Source organism: Diabrotica virgifera, chromosome 8 (assembly GCF_917563875.1).
Source record: "Diabrotica virgifera virgifera chromosome 8, PGI_DIABVI_V3a".
Classification (NCBI taxonomy): domain Eukaryota; kingdom Metazoa; phylum Arthropoda; class Insecta; order Coleoptera; family Chrysomelidae; genus Diabrotica; species Diabrotica virgifera.
Genome location: NC_065450.1, coordinates 143,093,842 through 143,113,593, shown reverse-complemented (window position 1 = coordinate 143,113,593; position 19,752 = coordinate 143,093,842). Strand labels below are relative to the sequence as shown.

Here is a 19,752-nt window from a genome sequence, read left to right as displayed (position 1 = left end):
ACTGACACGCAGCATGCATTATTTATTAAAAGTGTACATCACGCGGCCGGTCGTCGCTCCGAGTGAAAATTTTAGCTACATTACTGTGTTACTCTACTTTCGCGCGTGTAAATTACAAAAAAATATATTTATAACCTTTAATTAAAATATAACTATTAAACTGATAATCGATATTTTTTTATAAATAATTAGCTTGTACTTTAAACTCACTTCTACGCTTTGAAAGAATTAAAAAAATATAAACCCAGTAGTAATCGTATGTTTACTTTGCTGTTTCATAACCTTTTTACAAATGGTTGCAAAAAAGTTTTAAAGCATTCATTTTAAAGATATTTAAAATGCGCATTTTAGCTATTTTTTAAATTATAATATAATAGAAACTTTCTGAGAAACGTTAATCTATTTATAACTATTTTTTTTAAAACATTTAAAGATTATGCAAAAAAATAAAAAATTCATATTTTGTCGACAAAATATTAAACAGGCATCTCATCTTTATAAGATTTCAAAGCTTGATCAGTGTATCATAGTTATTTTGGTTATTATTGCGACTGTAAATTATTAATTAACAATTGAATTGTTGCTAAAATATTCATTTAATTTTCATCAGCTTCTGGAACTATAATCTAAACCAAAAAGGCTTTTAAGTCACCAAATTATTTAATTATTGGTAGATAATTACTTATCTAAAACTTTATTTGAAAATTAAAGATTTTGTTGGGAAAACCCGCATTTTCCGAGGAAAATTTTCATCGGAGCAGATCGCGAAAAACGCAAATTTAATCACGGTGAATTTTTATTTGGGTGTTTTTGTTGTAATGTTAAAATCTTCGGAGTTATAGAGCAATAATTGGAAAAAACACGATTTTCGCGCGCCATTTTGTTTATAAAAAAAGTAGCACACTATCTGAGGACTTTGCATACCTATATTACTAATATATAGGATCTTATAATTCGATTCCAGCAATAAAATTGCTGGTAAATAACTTTTCCCAAAAATGGCCTATTCTCCGATAATCAGGCAAGACTAACTAGTATAATATATCATCCACGTATCTCCACCAATATAAGAACTGTTTAAATACGGGATGTTTAGAAATTGTTGTTTCAAGTTGGTTCATAAATATATCTGATAGTAATGGGCTTAGAGGATTACCCATAATAAGTCCCGCACTCTTATTTGTGTATATTTGATTATTGAATTCAAGATAGTATTGATTTATGCAAATTTCAGGGAGGTGTAAAATTTCAGATGCAATGATCGAATTTGTACTATTATGGTCTAAAAGATTTTTAACTAAAACAAAAGTTTCTGTAGGAGGAACACTAGGAAACAGATTTTTTACGTCAAATGAAATTAGTCTGGAGTTGTTGGGCAATTGAAAATGTTGTATTTTATTAACTAGTTCTAGTGTATTTTTTACGGTGAGTTTAGCTGAAAATTTAGTGTATTCTGTAATAATATCTGACAGTTTTTTTGAAAGTTTATATGACGGAGCTGTATAAAAAGAAACTACAGGCCTTATTGGGTGGTCAGGTTTGTGTAGTTTAATAAAATATAATTTAGGAGGTTGTGGGTTCATAATATTAAAGTATTTCTGTTCTGTTGGATTTATTATTGATTTTGATACTAAATCAATAAATAAATTCACCGTAAAAAGTACACTAGAACTAGTTAATAAAATAAACATTTTCAATTGCCCAACAACTCCAGACTAATTTCATTTGACGTAAAAAATCTTTTTCCTAGTGTTCCTCCTACAGAAACTTTTGTTTTAGTTAAAAATCTTTTAGACCATAATAGTACAAATCCAATCATTGCATCTGAAATTTTACACCTCATTGAAATTTGCATAAATCAAGACTATTTTGAATTCAATAATCAAATATATACAAACAACAGTGCAGGACTTATTATGGGTAATCCTCTAAGCCCATTACTATCAGATATATTTATATTTATATATTTATGAACTGACTTGAAACAACAATTTCTAAACATCCAGTATTTAAACAGTTCTTATATTGGTGGAGATACGTGGATGATATACTAGTATGCTTTACAGGAACTAACAGAAAACTTGACCAATTTCTATCATACATTAATTCACTTCATAATAATATTGAGTTTACAATAAAAACAGAACAGAATAATTCCATAAACTTTCTAGATGTAACGATTACCAGACTACACAACAAACATGAGTTCTCCGTATATCATAAACCTACCCATACTGACACAACTATACACAATTCATCATCCCATCCTACACAACACAAATTAGCAGCCTACCATAGCATGATACATAGACTGACAGAAATTCCCATGACAAAAAATACCTTCGAGATAGAACTAAACATCATTAAACAAATAGCAGTAAACAACGGCTATAACGAACAAACAGTTAACAAAATTTTAAATCAAAAACTCCATAAGAAAGCCCTGAAATTAGTGTATCCACCACCATAGAAAGAACCCAGTACCTTCTGCTCTCTCACATATACTGGCAAGATAACAACAAAAATAGCCAGACACATAAAAAAGTAAGGAATAATACCAGCTTTCAGAACTAACAACAACTTTAGCAAATATATTAAGAACAATAAAAGCCGAAAGAGAAAGCAACTAAAGAGTGGTGTGTACAAACTAACTTGTAGTGACTGCCCGAAAACGTACATCGGTCAAAGTACCAGAACTTTTGACAAGCGGATAGCAGAGCACAAAAGGGCTTTCAACAATAGAAAAACAGACACTTCTATATACGCACTTCACCTTCTAGATCATAATCATTCTTTCAATGAAGAGTTAATTTCAATGAAGGGTTTCAAATTAATAAACTGAAAAATACAGATATAATTCTGAATGACCAACTCGAGACAAACAGCTCCCCACTCCTCAACCTCTTCAGTTAGAGACTTAAATAGGCAAACACATTGTAAATTGTATCACTTGAGAAAGGCACTCTGCCGAAACAGCTGTAGTCACATGGTTGTAAATAATAAATTTTGTGGAAGTATAGAAAACAAAAGTTTTCAGTGTTTTATTGTGAGATACTAAAATTTTCTAGTGATAAAGAATCTCTATTATTGCAGGTGGACACTATCGACATTTCTGCAGTCAACCCAGACGATGATGAAACGGAAGAAGAGGAAGAAGAAATAGTTGACTACGACAATGCAATCGTAGTTAACGACCAACCTCATCTACCACACTTTGGCAGTGTTTCCGTAGTCAACTCAAATGATGTTCATTTTGGTAACAAAACAGTGTACAAAGGTCCTGTGACTATAAAACAATTTGTGTATCCCAAAAGTGATGTAACTAGTGAGGTATTTAGTAATTTAAGTGAAGTGACCGGATTAAACGAACTCAACTCAATAACTGGCGGTAATAAGGTGCTACATAGTGAAGGAGTAGATAATGCGAGTTTTGTCAAAGAAGACCTCGAAATTGGTCGTGACAAAGCAGAGGAGAGGGAACAAGAGACTGATTCTGTAACTGATAGAATAAGAAAAAGTAATTATTATTTTTATTTTTCGTTTATGGTTGAAATTTTGCGTATGTATTTTAACTATTATCAATTAGATAGAGATGCATACCCTGTTTACAAACACTTTTCTCTGTCGCACTGTGGAAACTGGTTTAGATTGCAGCGCTTAGGGTCGTTTTTTCAGTGCTGGGTTAACCTATTTATTTTTTGGTCACCGAAATGTTCATGTTTAATCAGTTTTTCAGTACTTGGTTAGAGCTTACTCGTTTAAGTTAATCACGATTTTAACCCATCCTTGTTCGATGGTTTAACTCCGAATTTTGCGGTTACGCAAGTTTCACTTGCTGTCTCACTTCCAACATGTGAACAAGTCATATCTAGATCTCAGATGTTACCTAGGGCACATTAGATAATATTTTAAACATCCAGGCTTAAGGTAGCATTTTATACCTATGTTTCCTTGACCGACTACTTTTACTGGGCTTTGACCCACATATTTTTGTATAATACTATCTTAGTGGTTAGCATGTACATTGCACGTAAGCACTGATGATGACTGGTAAACCAGTCGAAAACTAGTTATGTGAATTTGATGTGGCCCTTTTGAGGGTTTTTAAATATACCTTTTATACAGGATTTACTGTTTTTTTTTTAATTCTTATAAGGTATTAACCTTCCGTTACTCGCGCCAATTACTCCAATACTAGCGCACGGTGCAGATAGACAAGGCGAAAATGGCGGGTTCTTTACAGAAAATATTCCCATGAATTTTTTTTGAATAATCACATTCGTGAGATATTCCAGAATAAGATTCAAGAAGTCGCCCACGCGAAAAGTGGTCCTAGTTTTTTTAACAATTTTTTTAATCAAATTGCAAAAATCAATATTTTCGTCTTGGAAAATTTTTTTTACGTTTTTTGCACCATTCTGGATAAAAAAGGTCTCTTATAATTTTTCTCTAAAGTTGTTCGTTTTCGAGGTAAAAGCATTTTAAAATTGAAAAAAACGAAAAGTGGCGATTTTCAAGGCTTAATAACTCGGTTAAAATTTATTACTATGAAAGTCAGAAAGTGACTAAATCAAATTTTAAAGCCCCTCCTAGAGGATCCTGATGAAACTTTTGTCATTATTTGATTACTAAGTTGTAATTTTTAAGTAATAATAATGAGCGCCATGCACGTTTTAGGCGGCGTTCATGATTAGTGGGAAAGAGATGCCATTCAGGCAGTCCAATGGCGAATCTCACTCGCACTCACATTTGCAGCCGCGTCAATACGATCTTACCGCTCATTATTAATAAATAAAAATAACAACTTAGTAATAAATTAATGAGACAAATTTCTTCAGGATCATGTAGGGGAGGCTTTATATTTGATTTAATCACTTTCTGACTTTCATAATAATAATTTTTAACCGAGTTATCAAGCCTTAAAAATGGCCATTTTCGCGTTTTTCAAATTTTAAATTACTTATAATTCGAACACGATCGATTTTAGAGAAAAATTACAAGAGACCTTTTTTGCCCGGAAGGGTCCGAAGAATCTGAAAAAAATTTGTCCGGGCCGAAAATTTTGATTTTTTACAATTTGATTAAAAAGATTGTTAGAAAAGATTGTTAAAAAAAATTGGACCACTTTTCGCGTGGGCGACTTCTTGTATCTTATTCCGGGGAGTCTCACGAATGTGATTATGCAAAAAAATTTCATGGGAGTAGTTTTTCCAAGGAACCCGCCTTTTTCGCCTTATCTAAGAAGACAGAGTCCAAAAATATGGGTCAGCAATTAAAAAAAAAAAATTTTGCAAAATTGTGTACAATTATATTATTTAGTGAATATATGATCATATAATTTTGTAGGTATGCGTTTGTGTCAACATTATATTACTTTAATAAAAAGTAACTTTGTTCATCATCATCTTCATACGTTTCCTCGTCAGTCGATACTTCCTCAAAAAATTTTAATAATCTTTGCTTCTCCTTCTCGTAATCCATATCTAAATATAAATAAACAAATATATAAACATTGAAAATGAGGAAAATATCTTAAATTACTTTACTAATTAAAATTATCGATGTCTTATTTAAACACAAAAATTTGTGCACAAATACTCACACCCGGTGTACCGCACCGTGTTGCCTAATAATAAAAGTACAATACTCTTTTTTACACTGCACGTGGACTTCACCCATAGTTCACTGATGACTGAAGAGGTATATGCAGCAGCAATTCAAAATCTCCACTACAATCAGAGTTATAGAAAGTTATTTAGAGGGCCGGTCTCATACACCGTGTGCGAGTAACGTAGGGTTAATTAATAGTAAAATTTTAATATTGAAAATTAATGGTACAACTTTAAATAATCCCATAGTGAGGTATTTCTAAACAGACCCACCTACACAAAACACTACACATATTATACACGCGAAGTTTTCGATTCTGTCAACCTGACTGAATTGAAAAATGGACCAAATCCCATCTTAAAGTTTAGGAAACTACCAGGCAATCTATATGTCAACCATCAATTTTGTTGCAAGAATGTAGGTCTTACCCTACCCACTTGGGGTCTATTTTTCTTTCTCGTTCCCAATACTCCCAAAAATTTCGAAAATTTTAGTACGACCTCTGCGGCTTCTGATGGTATTGGATACGCATATCTAATTTTGAAAATCAGTTATACCTTTCAAAAGTTGCCGAGCTCAGAAAGTTTACTCAATTTCTATAAAAAGCAGAAACTGTTTCCTGTGAGCAAGAACTGAAAATATGATTTTTTTTTTCTATTCCAAGAGAGGGTTAGGACCAATTCGGAACCGGTGTAGTTTGTGACTTTTGACTACCCATAAGCCAGCTATAGGACTGGGTAGGTACAATACGGCATATTTTTTGGAGTATGTATCTTAGATTCAAAGAGAGATAAGAAAACCGCGATTAAATCAAGTCAATAGAACTAGAGTTAAGCTTTCAAATGCTGCCTAAGCGATCAAGATTAGACATACACACAGCTCAGTATAGCCGAAAAACTGAAAAATTTAACTTTGAAAATTTTGGTTTTTCGACAATTACTCAAAATTTCAATCTAAGAATTGCGCAAAAATCTACGCTTTTGTAGGGAGGCTCTAGACGCGTCTAACATTGTATACCTTAAATCTGTAAAAATTCGAATTTTAAATTATAGGCGTCCTATATATGATCAAATTCGTTTCCTATTGGAAAAAATAGTTTTTCAAGCTCAATGAGTCCTGTAATACCTTCAGTTATATTTAACCTTGGATGCGTCAGACACTACTTGTTAATACCTTTCAAACTCATGTTTAGTGATCAAAATCGGTTAAGCCGTTTAGAAGTTATGGAACTCCAAACCTATAATTCATTTAGCCATTATTGTCGAAATGGTCTAGTTGTAGTTGTTACGACGCTAAATTTGATAGGTCAATGCGAGTTCATTTGCCGGCCATCCCAATATTTTTTTCCATCTATTCCGAATAGAAAAAATATCTAGTGTACATTTGATACACACAAATAATTATATAATTTTATTGAAAAAAAAAGTGTTGGGATGGCTGGAATTTGAACCGGATTGCTCTATCACAAGTTTAGTGTCGTAACCACTAAATCATTTGGGTGATAATGCAACAAAGGCGACCATTTATAATGCTTAACGTGTAGTCGAGAAACAGTATATTATTTAAGTGCATATATTTAATTTAGAAAAAAATTTGAGAAACTGCTGATACAGGAATAAAAAGCCGGTAAACTTCGGCGTCGTAAAAATGAGTGTCGCACATAATATTCCAGCTATAAAAGAGCTGACATGAATATTAGGTGGCGCAAAAATTAATTTTCATTTTGATGAATAAAATTCTAGTTCTCTTATGCCCGGTTGCACCAACAGATCTTAAGCTTAAGTCGAGAATATTATAATAAGTATTGTAATATAATTATAATATATTACAATAAGAATACCATAATATAATAATAGATATAATTGATAATACGGTAAGAATCTAAAATTATGGTGCAACGTAAGTGATACTCAAGGAGGCCCTATCTATAAGTAGAGCTTAGCTAAGCTGGAGCTTAAAATCTGTTGGTGCAACCAGGCATTAGTATTTTAAAATTTTTCTTAAGATTTTTTCGTAATATTTGCTTGAAGCAAAACGATCTATAAAAGAGCTTCAAAATGCAAACTGTATAAAAGTTACTCTTTTGTGGCGCGTGTTACTTCAAATTTAGCAAATAAAACTATAATTCATAATTCAAATCATTCAAAATAAAACTATAATTTTATTTTCCATCAAAATGAAAATACATTTTTGCGTCACGTACTGTTCATGTTGGCTCCTTTTTAATAATTGATGGCTCTTTTTTAGCTGGGATATTGTGTGCGCCACTCATTTTTACGGCGTTTAGCGGTTTTTTATTCTTGTATCTTGTTTTTGTAAATAACATAAAATGTTTAAAAATGTAGAAGTACCAAAATTACGGGCACTCAAATTTATCTGTTCGTCCTTCGTGTAGTGTACGTAGTATTTGTTAGTTATATGTGTAATAATAATACTCAGGTATTTATCAAATATTATATTTAATAAAAGTAAGATTTACAATCTCTACGTTACATGTTATATGTTCTCATCTTCTAACCTATATCTAACTTCATTGTGCCAAGTCACGCCTCTTCTTCTTTATCATGGCCTATTACTACAATATGTTAATTTAAGTAGCCACCACTCGGACAATTATTAATGACATTCGAGGATACCCTCCTTTTTTGACAAAATGCCCCTAAGATGCTCTAGGAGCGAAAGTATACTTGGGCAAGATTAAATATAACTCACTGCTCGATATCTGCCTTTTATTTCGTAAAATTCATATATTAGAGTATTCAACCACTTCCTATTTTAATCCCCATTTGGTACATACTTTATTACTAGCTTTGATATTATCTGAAACACTTGAACTTTAAATAAACAAATGAGAAGTACGTGTATTGAATTTCTTAGAATTATGTGCAATATACTCGTACTTAGATAATATAAATCTTTACAAAACACACAGGTTGTTTAGTATAATAATAGTTATTTATATTTAAGGTGCAAAAAAGCAGATTTTAGTGCGGTAGGTACGTGAAAGTTACGTCCCAACGCGTAGCGGATGGATATATAATAGAAACACTAGAATTTTCAGTAATTTTGACGTAAAAATAAAAATAAATATAGTGCAGTCAATGAAAGTTTTCACCTCCAATCCCGGAGAAACTCTATCGATTTTCATTAAAATTGGTGATTTTGTAGAAGAAACCTTAAGAAACAAATGTGTCAACTTGCGCTTTTACCCTGGGGGTAGATGCCCCCATTATTTCATTAAAAATATCCCCATAAGTCGACAGAGGGACAAATTATAAGCAAAATTTGTTATATCAAGTTATCAAACTTGATCAATAATTTTTTTGAGTTATTAACCCTTATCCGGGCGACACATTACTTACATAACCGGGTAACTCGGGTACGTTGGGCCCACCACTGTTCTTGAATGTATTTTAATACTATTCATATTTACCCGTATATTTCTAATATTCTTTTTTGATTTTTTATTAAATTTAAATTGTCTAGATTAAAAAAAATGTGCTACTATAGTATGCGGTCTACCTCGAGGGTGCGATCTACCTGAAGGATTTGCACAAAATAATGAAATGCAAGATACTTTTTGTAGAAAAAATATTTATTCACAAGTTATAAACATTTGCAGCCAAATAAAGACTTAATTAATCAATAAATAAAAACTTTTGTAAATCTACCAGGCCATTTTATTTGAAAAGAGGGGTTGATGTTTACGCATACCCTGCCTGGAAAAAGATTACGGTGTTGTTGCATTTCATTATTGTGTGAAAACCCTTCTGAGAAAAGATTATGGTAATTAGCAGCTCATGTATAACGTATCAACACAAACAGTCTTTACAAAATGAATAAACCGCATAAGTCAGAAGAATATTATTATTTTACTTTTACAAATTAATACTTTGTCATATCAGTTTGCTATTTTAGGTGGGACTAAGCCACATGATTAGCTTATTCCCAATTAGAATAGCAAATTGATATGACTATTTAAATTACTATTAAGTATTAGGTTAAAAAACAATAAAAATAAAAACAACCATAGACGAGTCATTTATTTTTCTTTATTGCAATACTATCTACTTTCACTGTAATTCAATATAATTTTAGGAGCTTAATTGTCGACACGAACATCGATATAGTTGTTCCATTTTATCTTTACCCATGCGTAATGATTAATTTTCAAACAAATTAAATCAAAACATAAAATGAAACGTACGTCGATATGTATAGTATGTAGTATATAGTATACACAATGTATATACGCATCGACGTACGTTTCACTTAATGTTTTGACTTAGTATGTTTGAAAATGAATCGTGACGCATGGGAAAAGATAAAATGGAACAACTATATTAAACGACTGATAGCAGATGCATTATTTATTTAAAAATATGTATAGGTACCTACCTAACAATATTATTGCATTCCCAACAGCAATATTATTGCATTCCATCAGTTTTTAAGATTAATTTAGAATATATATAACACCTATTGTAAGCATGTCTTTGATTTTCACATCAAAGAGATGTTTACATTGTTTGTTACAGGTTTAGACTTTATTATTGGATTTCCGAAATCATAAAAGTCGTTTAGATAATCCACAAAAACATTAGCTGACTGCCAGATTAACTTCTGTAACAAAGATTTATACTTTAGGTACCTATAAATACAAATAGAGTCCGACAAACCCGTTTTGCCTCTATACGTGACAACATTTTTTCGACGCAATAATTTCAAAAATGATAATGAATATTTTGAATAGCTCATGAGTATGTTGAAGGAAACACACTGCTAAACAAATTCAGTGTTAAATAAAATTCAATAAAATATTTTTATCAGTTTATGATTAGAGAATTGACGTCTCGGGCCCGTTGTACCCACCTTACCCGGATAAGGGTTAAAGATCAAAAATCTTAATTTTTGTGCAAAAATGCGTGCTTTAAAGTGGTTTTTTTAAATAACTCAAAAATTAGATTTTATAAAAAAGTTATCAGCAACAAAATTGAAGATAATAAAACATAAGAACAAATTCCTTAATTGACAAACCTTTTCATATTATTTCAAACAATAATAATTGTAATAACAGTGCATAATTAACCGGAGGGACCGCAGGTGTTCAGATACAATTAGCGTCTCTTTGCAAAGAAAATGACGTCGACTTTGCAAAGTAACAAGACAGTTACTCAACACACGCTACACATGACACTAGGTGTATAATATTATAAATAATGCCAGAGACAGTTATTATAGTTCTTTATTAATAGTTGAACAACCATGATCCCGCACAAGAAATGAGTAAACAAACGAGTGATATAAGGAAGTGACTAATCATCCGCCGGACGGTATACGGTATCGGATATGTTCCGAATACCAACATTATAATACATCTCCCCTTTTAAATGACAAAGGTCTTTAACATTAGGAGTAAAATAAAACTGGTTTTAATTCAAAAATTAAACCTACTAGGTTTCTTAACCTGTCTACCAGACCTAGTTATGACCACAGCTGAAAGGCTGAGGCGCTTGATTTAGTGCTACTTCCTTGTTTACATTATCTTTTAAAGGTTGAGCAAACGGTGTGGGAGACAGGATGTTTTGCTCTGCGGATCTATTTATTATAGGTAACGTCGTGGATGGATTGTTATCAGAAGAAATATCATCTCTTTCAAATTCTTCATTCAAAATGGGCTTCTCCACCCTGAATGTATTGGGTGATGGTCGAAGATCTACACGATTTCTTCTAACAGCATTCCCCTCTTTATTTTCTACCAAGAATGACCTAGGTGAATCATGCTTTGCTACAAGCCTGCCTGGTTCCCAACATTTCTTTACATGGTTATAAACCGTAATATTATTATCAATATCTAACTCTTTTAAGTCTCTCACATGTTGATTATAATAATCTAAATTCTTTCTTTGCTTAGCGATTAATTTCTCTTTAATATTTTCACATAAACTTGGACGTAGCAACACATTGAAAACCGGCAATTTTGTTTTGCAAACACGGCTCATAAGGAGCTGCGATGGAGAGTAGTCCATATACTTAAGTGGCTATACTGAAGTAACGCAATATGTATGTCAGTGCCATCATTAAGGCACTTTTTTATCATATTCTTTGCAATTGATACCGCTTTTTTCGCTAATCCATTGGCACGTGGATAATTTGGACTTCTTGTCACAATGATAAAATTCCATTCCTGACCAAAGCTTCGAAAACAAGAGCTATTAAATGGGATGTTATCAGCGACAAGAGTATCAGGAACTCCAAATTTGGAAAACAATGATTTTAGTTTTGATATTATGGTTGGACCAGACTTATCTTTAATATGAATTATCTCTAACCAGTTTGAATATGCGTCCATTACTACTAGATACGATTTATTTGAATAAGAAAAAATAAAATATCAACTCCTAGCCTTTGCCACGGACGTTCTGGAATATCAAAAGGATGTAAACTTTCTTTACAATTTTTTCTACTAATGTTTTCACATGTTTTGCATTTTTTTATAAACAATTCTACATCATTACTTAAATTTGGCCAGTAAAAAATTTTTCTTGCACGAGCTTTACATTCTTCGATTCCCAAGTGCCCCTCGTGAATTAATTTAAGCATCTCTAAATGTAAAGAACTAGGTACTATTAATTTATAATCTAAAAACAATAAACCTGACGACATGTTAATTTGTTCTTTAAGTTTAAAATAATGACGCAGGTTTTCAGGGATATCAGTTTTAATCAAGGGCCACCCATTTTTAACATAATATAAAAGACTCGAACAAGAAGTAAAACCACTTCTATGTAAATTGGTATATTTATTAAAACTTAAAAATCCCAATGGATTGAATAAAATATGTCCAATTCAGAACGTTTCAGACCTATCGGTCCATCATCAGTGAATGTGCATACTTGCTAAATAGCCCCAGAACCAAACAATGGTTGAATTTAAAATTCGATTTACATTATTTAAAAATAATATTCAACAGGCTAAACGCCGATGTTACAGGATATTGCCTATGGGAACATGGTGAAACCCTACCAAAACCTCAATCAACCATCTTAGGCCAACTTTGACTATAAAGTCTCTTAGGCCACTTTATAGTCAAAGTTGGCCTAAGATGGTTGATTGAGGTTTTGGTAGGGTTTCACCATGTTCCCATAGGCAATATCCTGTAACATCGGCGTTTAGCCTGTTGAATATTATTTTTAAATAATGTAAATCGAATTTTAAATTCAACCATTGTTTGGTTCTGGGGCTATTTAGCAAGTATGCACATTCACTGATGATGGACCGATAGGTCTGAAAACGTTCTGAATTGGACATATTTTATTCAATCCATTGGGATTTTTAAGTTTTAATAAATATACCAATTTACATAGAAGTGGTTTTACTTCTTGTTCGAGTTTTTTAACTATATGGTATACAGCCAACCTAGGGAACTTCCCTTTTAGATAATATAAAAGCTTGTTTAATTGTGAATCATTTTCTGTCTCAATTTTAAACTTATCCTTTTTTTGATCAGACATTGGTAATTCTGTTACTAAAGAATGAATAGCAAAATCAAATTCCTGATCTGATTTTTGGCCGCTGCAATTTAAAAAGGCCCTAGATAAAGTATCTGCAATGTATAAATATTTACCAGCTTTAAATTTCACATTCAAATCATAGTTAAGTAACCTGATTAGCATTCTTTGCAAGCGTGGTGTAACAGAATGTAGATTTTTACGAAAAACTGACTCTAAGGGCTTATGATCACTAGAAACTTTAATATTTTTCATGCCATAGAGCCAAAAATTAAATTTTTGTATGGTAAACACGATAGCCAGAGTTTCCTTTTCTATCTGCGCATAATTTTGCTCAGTTTTATTTAGACTTCTAGACACGAAGGACACTGGGTGTCCATTTTGTAACAGGCAAGCGCCCAACCCCTACTAGCATCAGTCTCTATCTCAACAGGTAGATTGGGATTAAAAAAAATAACACCGGAGCGCTTGTTAGTAGGTGTTTAAGTCTATTTAAAGAATGCTCGTGTTCTGTTGACCAATGCCACGGGACCTTTAAACTTGTTAATTCTCTCAACGGCGCAGTGATTTTGGACATGTTGGGTACAAACTTACTCAAATATTTAGCCATACCTAGTATTCTGAGAAGATCAGCCTTTGATGTTGGCACAGGCATATCTAGAATTGCTTTTACATTATTATCATTAGGCTCAATTTCCTTACCTGAAAAAATTTGACCCATGTACCTAATACTCTGCTGCTTAAATTGCACTTTTGAAATGTTAAATTTAACATTAAACTTATTAGCCCTTTCAAGTACTATCTTAAGGTTTTGGTCATGATCAGCCTCAGATGAACCTGCAATAATGAGGTCATCAAAATATACTCCCACTCCGTCCAAATCACCAAATAGTTCATAGTTGTACTTCTGAAAAACTTCCGGGGCGCTACATATTCCAAAAGGCAACCTATCAAATTTAAACCTACCAAAAGGTGTTCCAAAAGTGCAATATTCTGAACTTTGTTCATCCAATTGCACATGAAAATACCCATCTTTCATATCAACAACTGTAAAAAAGTTTTTACCACCTAGCTTATGTGCAATTTCATCGACTGTGGGGATCAAAAAATGCTCACGCTCTATAGCTTTATTCAAAAAGTCGGGTCCAAGCATAACCTCAAATCTCTATTTACATTACTCTTTTCAACTATGACAAGAGGGTTTAACCATTTAGTGGGCTTATCAACTTTCGAAATGACACCTTGATCTTCTAATTCTATTAATTTTGATCTAACTCTAGCATATAAAACTCTAGGAGTCCTCCTTACACGTTGAACCACTGGTACAACATTTTCTTTTAAAGTTATATGATGTTGACCTGGAAACTTGCCTAACTTTCCATCAAAAACAGTTGGATAAGCCTTAATAACATCATTAAACGTTTTAAAATTAGCACCCTTATTTTCATATACCTGTGTACTATTAATTCTTTTAATTAAATTCAAGGTTACACAAGCTTCCAGGCCTAACAGAGGTATCTGATCATTGGCTTTTACAACTTCAAATGTCAAAACATGACCTACATTATTTTTATTATAACAGTTTAATGCAACTTTACCAAGAGATCTAGTTTTAAAATCAATACTACCATATGAAACTAGAGTCACTTTTGACTTAAGCAAACAAGCATGTGGGCACACCAGATTCAGTACATTTAATGGCATTACGCTTACCTCAGCACCAGTGTCTAGTTTGAACTTGATTTTCCGCTCATTTACCTGGAGCTCCTCTGTCCATATGCGGTTGCTGCCCTCATGAACCGCCCCAACATGCCTGCCTAATGAGCTTACATAAAACTCTTCACCTTCGCTGTCAGTCTGTTCATGTTCTTCGACATGATGTACCCTTCGTTTGGACCCACTTGCCTCGTCCGATCCAAGTTTTCCCTTACTTTTGCAAACATTAGCAAAATGATGTCTCCCTTGGCACTTGGCACACGTTTTGTTATACGCCGGACAATTTCTTGGAGGGTGAGAGTACCCACAAAACCTGCATGATTCTCTGTTACCTGAGCTGTTACTCTTACCACTACCACTATCTGCTTGCTTAGATGGTTTGCGGTCAATTTTCTTAACCACATTCAACTGTACTACCTCCTGCATCCCTTTTGATAAATTTTTGCTGGTTTCTTAAGCACGACAAACGTTTATTGTTTTTTGTAGAGTTAGAGACGTTTCTCTAAGCAATCGTTCTTGGGTGCCCTTTTCAAAAATGCCCATGACTATCCTGTCTCTTAACATGTTATCTTGATCCGGGTACTCTGTGGTTTTTATGGCTTTACGAAGTTCCGTCACGAATGAGTCAAAAGACTGACCCACTTTCTGCACAACACTATTGAACAAGAATCTTTCAAATATTACATTTTTTTTGGGTGCACAATATGCCTCAAACTTGTCCTTTAATTTTTCAAGAGTCAAATCACCTTCAATGGTAAATGTATTGTACAACTGCAATCCATCATCTCCTACAAGACTTAAATAACAAGCAACTTTCTTTTTCTCGGTTTTCTCGGCTAATCCAGAGGCCTCCGAATAAATTTCAAATTTCTGTCAGAACTTTCTCCAGTTGGCCGAAACATTGCCATCCAAACTTAGAGGCTCAGGTGGTCTAAAAACAAGATTTTCCATTTTCTTCTTAATTGGTCACTTTACCTTTAATCACATGAACACCTGACACCATGTATAATATTATAAATAATGCCAGAGACAGTTATTATAGTTCTTTATTAATAGTTGAACAACCATGATCCCCCACAAGAAATGAGTAAACAAACGAGTGACATAAGGCAGTGACTAATCATCCGCCGGACGGTATACGGTATCGGATATGTTCCGAATACCAACATTATAATACACTAGGTACCTAACTGCAAAAATTCACCGTACCTACCATGCCAATGGCCATTCGTTGTCGAGGCATTAGCTAAATAAAAAAAACAGTGCATCATTACATTGTTATATTCAAATTTACCTTATGTATGTGCATCTAACCTCGGTAACTTATTTTTTCAGGAATTAATGGTACATAGTATGTCCTGCAAATAATAAATTTTTATTACCATTTTAACCTTCAAATCCAGTTCGTGACAACCCATAAAAACAAACGTTGGAACAATTCATATAGTACCATACAGTATGATACAAATGAATGGAATAAATTCATTATTTTATTTTTAACACTAACGATATTGTTTATGTAGGGATAGTTGGTCAACCCAATAGAAAAATTTGTTTGATTCAAATTGAGAGAGTCACCAGATGTCCCCACAATTTCTTTCAGGGTCGCAACGTCAAAATGCATAGACACCAAGTTGTTTTAGTTAGATGCATAGCTTTTAAAGTATTCGCAAAAAATCTTTCGAAAAGGTATTATGTTTCAATGAAAATGGCCAATTTTCAACCACGAATACCTAAAAAAGTATTGAGTTTTCAAAAAAAATTATAGAACAGTTTTTGCTTAGAATTAGGTTCTCTAGCGAATTCCGTGGTAATTTTAACCAAAAAATTTTCCACTTTAAAAAGGGGTTGGAACCACCCCTAAGATAAAAGCACACGTTAGTATAGGGTGGACTTTGAATTAAGAGATAAGTAGAGGCTAGGCCCAAAATTTCATTAAAATCCATGCAGTAGGATAGAATTCGGAGGTTCTTGTTCCCATTGACTGGCGTAAAATAGGAGAATCTAAATATAAAATAAAAAATAGGGGAAGTAATTAAAAAAAACTAAGAGATAATACGGGGGGTGGAAGGATGTCTTTTCCGGCAAGCTTCAATATGGCATTATGTCTCCCCCTTTATGTACTATCTGACGTGTTTTGCGTTTTTTTCTAAAAATCAGTGATTTAAAAGTTATTTAAGGTGGATAGTTTTATCTGAAGAGCACTATATAATGTAGAATATGTTGTAGGCTTAAAGTATACAGAGAAAGCTTTGAAAATGAAAACTACATTTTAATTGCATTATTTTATGGATTTTGCTATTTTTTTATTTATATAATATGTGAGGACATAAAATAATGGGCCGGATATGAATACTATATATTTATTTTTCGTAATACATAATACAACTATTTATAATCGTAAGCGTCGTAGTTTAATTCTTAACCTTAATTCCTCTCTAAAACCCGCCAAGTCAGCTGCCATGTCAATGTTATTGACAGCTGACAGTTATTCTTTTAAAATAGTCTTCTACTCATTGTACCACTGTATAAAGGCCTGATTCCTACATATTTTATAAAGCATGAATGAATAAATATTTGTTGTCTGTTTTGATATTAATTACAGTTCATTATTAGAACTTTTTTTGGCAATTGCCCTGATAGATTAGTGGATAAATTTGGCAATAGAGTCAGAACGTGTAAATTGAAAATGCGTTTGCTACATAGCACAAAAAATGTTCTGTAGATATCAATTTTATGGCCATTTTTTCAACTTTTTTTACTGTTTAACTTTATAATTGATACTGATATTTTGGTATTTCGACATAATTAGAGAACATTAAAATTTTTTCTTGTTATTTTATCGAGTATCTATATATTTTTCATGTTAATAAATTAATGAATAAATGTATCACATGTACTCTCCTACTATAGTATAGGTGCTGTATGCTGTATTTAAAAATCGATTTATTCCGGTGCTTTTTGTTTTAAATTCCTGGTATATAAAGCGAGTATAAAGCGATTAAGTTTAGTAATATGTAAATTTAAATTCTTTAAAAAAAATCGTATCTAATGGAATATTTTAGTTCCACGTAAAAATTCTCGTAAAAATTGACTCATATTTTTTATTTGCTGTTTTCTTTTATGTATTATGCAAACAACGTAGTAGCTCCAGACCGGATATTCTTACTAGTCTAAAAAAAGACGATATTCATTTATTTATTTCAGAATATTTTAAGCAATTTGATTGGTTATTGAATTTTGGGTTTTTGATAACGTTGTTTTAATATACGTAAAACCAGATAGGTACTTTGAATAAAGCTGTAGTAATTTTTGTAGAAAGTGACAAACAACTATATTGGTTGTCGATTCCAAATTTATACTATAGTATGTATAAATTATAAGTTATGAAAATCGTACAGTGATGATAAATTTGGCCGAAATCAACGCTTTAAACGTGATGTGGGTACATATCGCCGGTCCGGAACACGAATGACGTAACTCCAAATTTTGCCAATTCCTGTTTATTGCGTAATTAATTTCTAAAATACTGTATACAGATGATAAAAAGTGACAGAACGGTAACTATGTGTTGAGCCACTACAGGGTAGTTTCGTCGTTATTGAAAGACGCACCATTTTAGACCTTGTGTCAGTTAAATGATGGCGCAACTGTAAATAGGGTTGAAAATGGGGAGACTAAATTAAGATAATGAAAAAAGTTTTTTTACTCTAGCATAAGCGTTTCAGATGGTATAAAAGGGTTTTTTTTAAATGTAACACCCTGTAATTAAAAAATGGACCATTGCCCTTAAATGAGACCTATACCAAAAAATCAGCCACTTATTTGTGATTAATTGCCGAAGGGCTTCTTCTTGATTCCCCTTACAGTTAGGGAAAAATAATTTTTTTAAAAACATCTTTTGGAAAAACTTGTCATCTGGTCATTTAACTAACACCAAAGACTTAATCCATTATAATATGAAGCCTAGTGGAGTATATAGACTTTCTTGTTTAGACTGTGATGCTACCTACATTGGTAGAATTTACAGATCCCTTTCCACCCGTTCTGCAGAACGCAGTAAGAGAGATAGACCACTTCGGCATTTGCACACCATTTAAAAGTCAATAAACATGAGCTTAAGATTCCCGAAGGTGTCCAGTTGATATACAATATTCAACAAAAAAATACACTACGTTTAGAATTATACGAGGATTTGGAAATTGTTAAAGACCTAAAGAAAAGTCCCAACTGTGTCAATAGACAAACATCCCTCAACCGCAATTTTGTCCCCATTCACCGTCAATTATTCTCATAATTCTATCATTTTGTTTTTAACTTTTCTCTTCTTTATCCTATTAGTTCTCCTCCTTAACCTATTCACCCTTTTCAACTACTTTTTCGCTCCCTCAGTGCTTCCAAACACCTTTACACACACTAATCATTACTAACCACACGAACCCCTATTAATCAAAAACCCTATTAACTCACCCTACCATTTTCTCACTTTTCTTTCATTCCATTACTTCATTCAGTTCAACCCTCACTTTTCTCTCAATCCATCTCTTTCCCTTATTCCACCTGCCCTTTGACCATACATTACAGCCTTTTACCTTTTATCTTTGACTATTTCCGAATGTATTTTACCTCTTTACTTAACATTTTATCACTCAATTACAGTTCTCACATTTAAACTCAGTCATTAGTACATTTAAATTATATCAATATAAAAAGACTAAGTTTTCACTCTAATGGCATATAACATATCCCACCAGAATGAAAACAATGGGAACCTTCTCTGGTTACACCTCCGAGGCTTCTACAATTTGCAAGCCATACGGATGCTGAGACTAAGGAAGATGAGGGAATTCTACAATTTACAATTCACGTCACATCTGCTCAGCGCGGTAAAGTTCCAACGAGACTGGTTCCCTTC

The 19,752-nt window shown here is 32.7% G+C and overlaps 1 protein-coding gene across 1 annotated transcript in view; it reads left to right on the top strand.

Annotated features, from left to right (window-relative positions):
• The window catches only part of LOC114334144 (peptidoglycan-recognition protein LF), a 180,406-nt gene that overhangs the window by 33,085 nt on the left and 127,569 nt on the right, over positions 1 to 19,752 (top strand). Inside the window, exon 2 of the mRNA XM_050659136.1 lies at positions 3,094 to 3,517. Within this exon, the coding sequence (XP_050515093.1) occupies positions 3,094 to 3,517 (424 nt within the window). The remainder of the gene's footprint in view (positions 1 to 3,093; positions 3,518 to 19,752) is intronic.